The sequence below is a fragment of the Trachurus japonicus genome, chromosome 4 (genome assembly GCF_045865225.1).
Source record: "Trachurus japonicus isolate A0001 chromosome 4, Traja_1.0".
NCBI classification, from domain to species: domain Eukaryota; kingdom Metazoa; phylum Chordata; class Actinopteri; order Carangiformes; family Carangidae; genus Trachurus; species Trachurus japonicus.
Window position 1 is genome coordinate 6,990,685 of NC_140910.1, and position 4,118 is coordinate 6,994,802.

The 4,118-nt window shown below is 42.6% G+C and overlaps 1 protein-coding gene across 5 annotated transcripts in view; it reads left to right on the forward strand.

The window, feature by feature from the left end:
• The window catches only part of crocc2 (ciliary rootlet coiled-coil, rootletin family member 2), a 33,865-nt gene that overhangs the window by 28,014 nt on the left and 1,733 nt on the right, over positions 1–4,118 (forward strand). For all 5 annotated transcript variants that reach the window (XM_085773607.1, XM_085773608.1, XM_085773606.1 and 2 more), the window contains 6 exons: positions 76–239; positions 322–762; positions 1,468–1,617; positions 1,699–1,899; positions 2,969–3,100; positions 3,828–4,007. In XM_085773607.1, coding sequence (XP_085629733.1) covers positions 76–239; positions 322–762; positions 1,468–1,617; positions 1,699–1,899; positions 2,969–3,100; positions 3,828–4,007 — 1,268 coding nt within the window. The remainder of the gene's footprint in view (positions 1–75; positions 240–321; positions 763–1,467; positions 1,618–1,698; positions 1,900–2,968; positions 3,101–3,827; positions 4,008–4,118) is intronic.

Genomic DNA, 4,118 nt, shown 5'->3' on the forward strand with positions numbered 1-4,118 from the left:
ACAATGGACCTTATGAAAAAAAGATATTACTTATTAACTCTGTTGAGACACAGCATAATTAACATGTTTTTACAGGGAAAAAGGAGATGGCAGAACACTTTCACAAGGCGCAGAGATCCCTTTCCCTGCAGGTGGAAGTAGCATGTCGTACAGAGCGGGAGAAGAGAAACTTTGGGGAGGAGGTAGCTCAACTCAGGACTAGTCTGCAAGCTGCCAAGGCTGAGTCCAGGGCACTGCAAGTATGTAAATGGCAAAGAGATATAACATTAATCAATATAGTCAATGACATCTTCAGTGGAAACTAATAACATTCCTCTATAGGACAAGTTGGAGCTTTTGCAGGACCTAGAGTATCGTGGGAACACAGAACAACGGAAGCTGAAGGAGTCGCTAGAGGCGGCAGAGAATAGAGTGAACTGCCTGGAGCTGTCTCAGCGCACCCTCGAGGGTGAACTCCAGCGGGCCAAGCTCAGGGCGGCAGAACTGGATGCAGAGGTGGGGGCGCTGCAGGAGCGACTGACTGAGCTTAGGAGGAAGCTGGGTGAGAGTGAGGACCGGTGTGCAGTGTTCAGGGTCAGCGAAGAGAGGCTGACCACATCTCTGGCTCGAGCTGAGCAGCATGAGGGTCAGCTGAGAGACGAGATCCACAAACTGTCAAACTCTCTCAGTGACAACAGGACAAACAGTGGAGCTCTGCAGGAGCAGATACCACAGCTGGAGAGGGCTCTGACTGCCAGTGAGCAGGACAGAAGGCTGCTGCAGGTAGAGTCCATCACCTACTTACACTCACTGCTGAGTACAGTACTGTGCTAATGCTTTAAGTGGAACATACAGAAACATATTTTGGGGAGACATTCATTTGAAAACAAACTTTTTCTTCCCATTTCTGTCACATAACATAAATCTTCGGGGAGGTGTATTAGTTTTTTAAGTCTTTCCCTCTCAGCATGAGGATCTATGATAAAAGCTTGATGAAACTTCAAAATAAGATGAGTAGCCATACTTCCATTGCCATGCTTTGGTTTACAGTGAGGCTATGTAACCTTCTCAGCTCCAGACTGAGCATTTTTATTTACATTTGCTGATGTGGTTTTCCTGAAGGACCTCAAAGACGGAGCAATAAAATGCTCAGGCAAGCTCATTAATTCTCCAAGAGCTTCTCAGGAGAGCTTTCCGGTCTTACTTTGGAACTGGACTTTAAAGATACTGAACAAACAAAAACATGACATGGTTATTGTAAATCTCTTGATTTGCTCAAAAGCTTCTGGCTGACTGCTGTAAAATGTGAGAGAAAAATCTCAAGTCTTTCCTGTAGCTTTCAACAGTATGTCAAGAACTGTAAAAGAGAGGATATGAAGGAAGGCAAAAAAAAAAAGAAAAAGAAAGGTCAACCCAAGTGCAAAATCATTCTTTGATGAAACTGTGGGGCTTGTTGTGTAGTGTATTTCAACATGTGTTTGTCCGTAGGAACGTCTTGATAAAACAAGAGATACCCATTTAGAGAGTAAAAGGATGAACCACATGCTAACAAAACGGATCCAAGACCTTGAGAGAGCCCAGGAAGACTTCGAACTAAAATATTCTGAGTTGGAGAAGCTCAGTAAGACAATGAAGGAGGTAAGATATACATTAAAGTGTAAAAAAGAAAAAGAAAAAAGAGGCTCCATTTTGATGTATGATTGATCAACTTTGTCTCAGAGCCTGAAGCAGCAGCAGAAGGCTGAAGTTCAGGCCCAGGGCAGCTCCCAGCAGCTACAGAGAGAGAAGGAGGAACTCCAAGACAAGGTCATCAAGCTCCAGAGCTCTTTGCAAAAACTACAAAGTGAGAGAGCAGAGATGGAGAGGGTGCTGACACGCCTCGGTAAAGACAAGTCAGCACTCAGAAAGACACTGGAGAAGGTGAGTTATTCTGTCTGTTGCGCTTGAACGCCTAAAAAAACCCTCTTTTTATCCTTTTATCTCATCTTTAGATGAGTCATCCTCCTGATTAATCATCTTCTTAATCATCGTTCTGATTAGGGTGTCACATATGGGAATATTAATTGTTCTCAGGGATTAGTCACACTTATCTTTTACACTCATCTTTCAAAGTAAAGCTTTGTGTAATTTATAATGGTACGTGTTTTTTCATATTGCACTTTACAAAATCTTCATGAAAAGGTAACTGCAGTGATTTACTATTATGCTTCCATAAAGCTGGAGGACTTACAGTAACAGACAAAACAAAAAAGACCAAGCAACAGAGGTCATGATATGTCGGCTTCGTCCTTCTGTCTCATCTATCTTATAGCTACAGTATGTTTTGACCCATACATTTTAAATGTAGGATGGATTCAACTACCCCAGTACTGAGGGTCAGAAGCTGTTTTGTCATGTTACAGCTACAACAGTAAAGGCATGATCCTGCCCCCCTTTTTACGTGGACCCCAATACTTTAGACATACATTAGACTTTTGGTCAGTTAGTGTTGGTGCTGAATATGATGTAACAGATCTGAAATACACAAGGAAGCCAAACCACAAATGGCTTTAAATGCAATTAAAGTCATCTTAAAGTCAATTCTACAACTGCTGGAAGCCCTGGTACATAAAGAGGCCAGGACTGAAGTAATGCGTTTAGTGTTGGTCAGAAGTCTTGCTGCCACATTCTGGACCAAGTGAACACAAGCAGTTGTTGAATCTTAGGACACAAGACGGTTACATGAACACAGTGGAGATTATTTGAATACCTAAATGTTTTGTTGTGCTGTAGTAATTTTGTTTAGCTATGTTATGTCTTCAAATTTCTACACACACATCTTTGTCACTCTTTGTACAAAGTGATCCTAAAGTGATGGAAACGTGTAGGTGGACTGTGAGAACCAACAGACTCTGTGCTCGCCTTCTGCTACACACATTATAGAAAAGCACATGCGCTTTGTGCACAAAGCAATCATGGTAGAGTTATGTCACCCTCGTGCTGTTCTCAGGTGGGGATGGAGAGACTGAGGAGGGAGGAGGGGGCAGTGTCAGCAGCCAGAGAGAATGAGCAGTTGGGGCAGACGGTCCGCTGCTTGGAAGAGGAGCTGGTTGAGAGGCTTGAAGAGGTGCAGACTCTGCAGGTGAGAGGCTGAGGAATTACAGCCAGCTATGTGCACTGTGGGGACAGGGCAGATGATTTGTAAAGACTCCTTAAGATATGACATTAATATATGAACAATTTATGCCTGATGCTACAAATAAAATACATTAGTATTGGTAAACTAATCAGCTACTCTCCCTGTCAAGCAATAGCCTGATCTGGTATAAGCTGGAAGCATCTGTGTCAAATGTAGCAACAAATAACGGCTCCACATCATTATTGACAGAAACTGGACGTTACTACAGTACACTATCCCATTAGACAGCTTAAAGAAATACATCATTTTCATAAAAGTATAATTTGGTCTAGTATGTACATATACTGTATGTGCATATAAATTGCATGCCTTTCAAGTCCTCATTTAAGGAATAAATATAAATTTTTACTGGAACTCAAGTACTATTTAAGAATAGTTAGAGTCACTGAGTGTATTAGGTAGCTGCATGAAAAGTCAGATAATCCATGAGGGGAAACTGTGGTTATTGCAATCTGAGTTTACACCTTTCAAACAAAGTTGCCTTCCACTGACATGCATTTTCAATTTGGCTAAATTGCCCAGATGAGAAACTGCGTGGGTTGTGACCTTGGTAACCCCAAACTCGGAGATCTCAATCAGTGATTATATCGGTGTGAGAAAAAAAACAAAAACAAAAAAAAAAACCCTGACCTTGATCTTTCTGATACCTCATCTGTCTAACTGCCTTCAGGGCCACATCTCTCAGTTGGAGCACTCTCATGCACAGCGCCTCCTGGAGGTCACAGCTCGCCATCACCAGGAGCTGGATTTAGAGACTGATCGCCTGAGAGTCAGTCAGCTCCAAGCAGAGCAGGCCCTGGAGAGCAGGGAGAGAGCGCACCGCCAGAGGGTCAAATGCCTGGAGGAACAGGTATTTCACTTCCAAGTGTCGACAATCTGTGGGAAAGGTTGTCTTCTTCTTTTTGTGTCATAGGTTTACGTCAGTGTTTTTGTGTCTCTCTACCTATCTTACCCTTTTTTC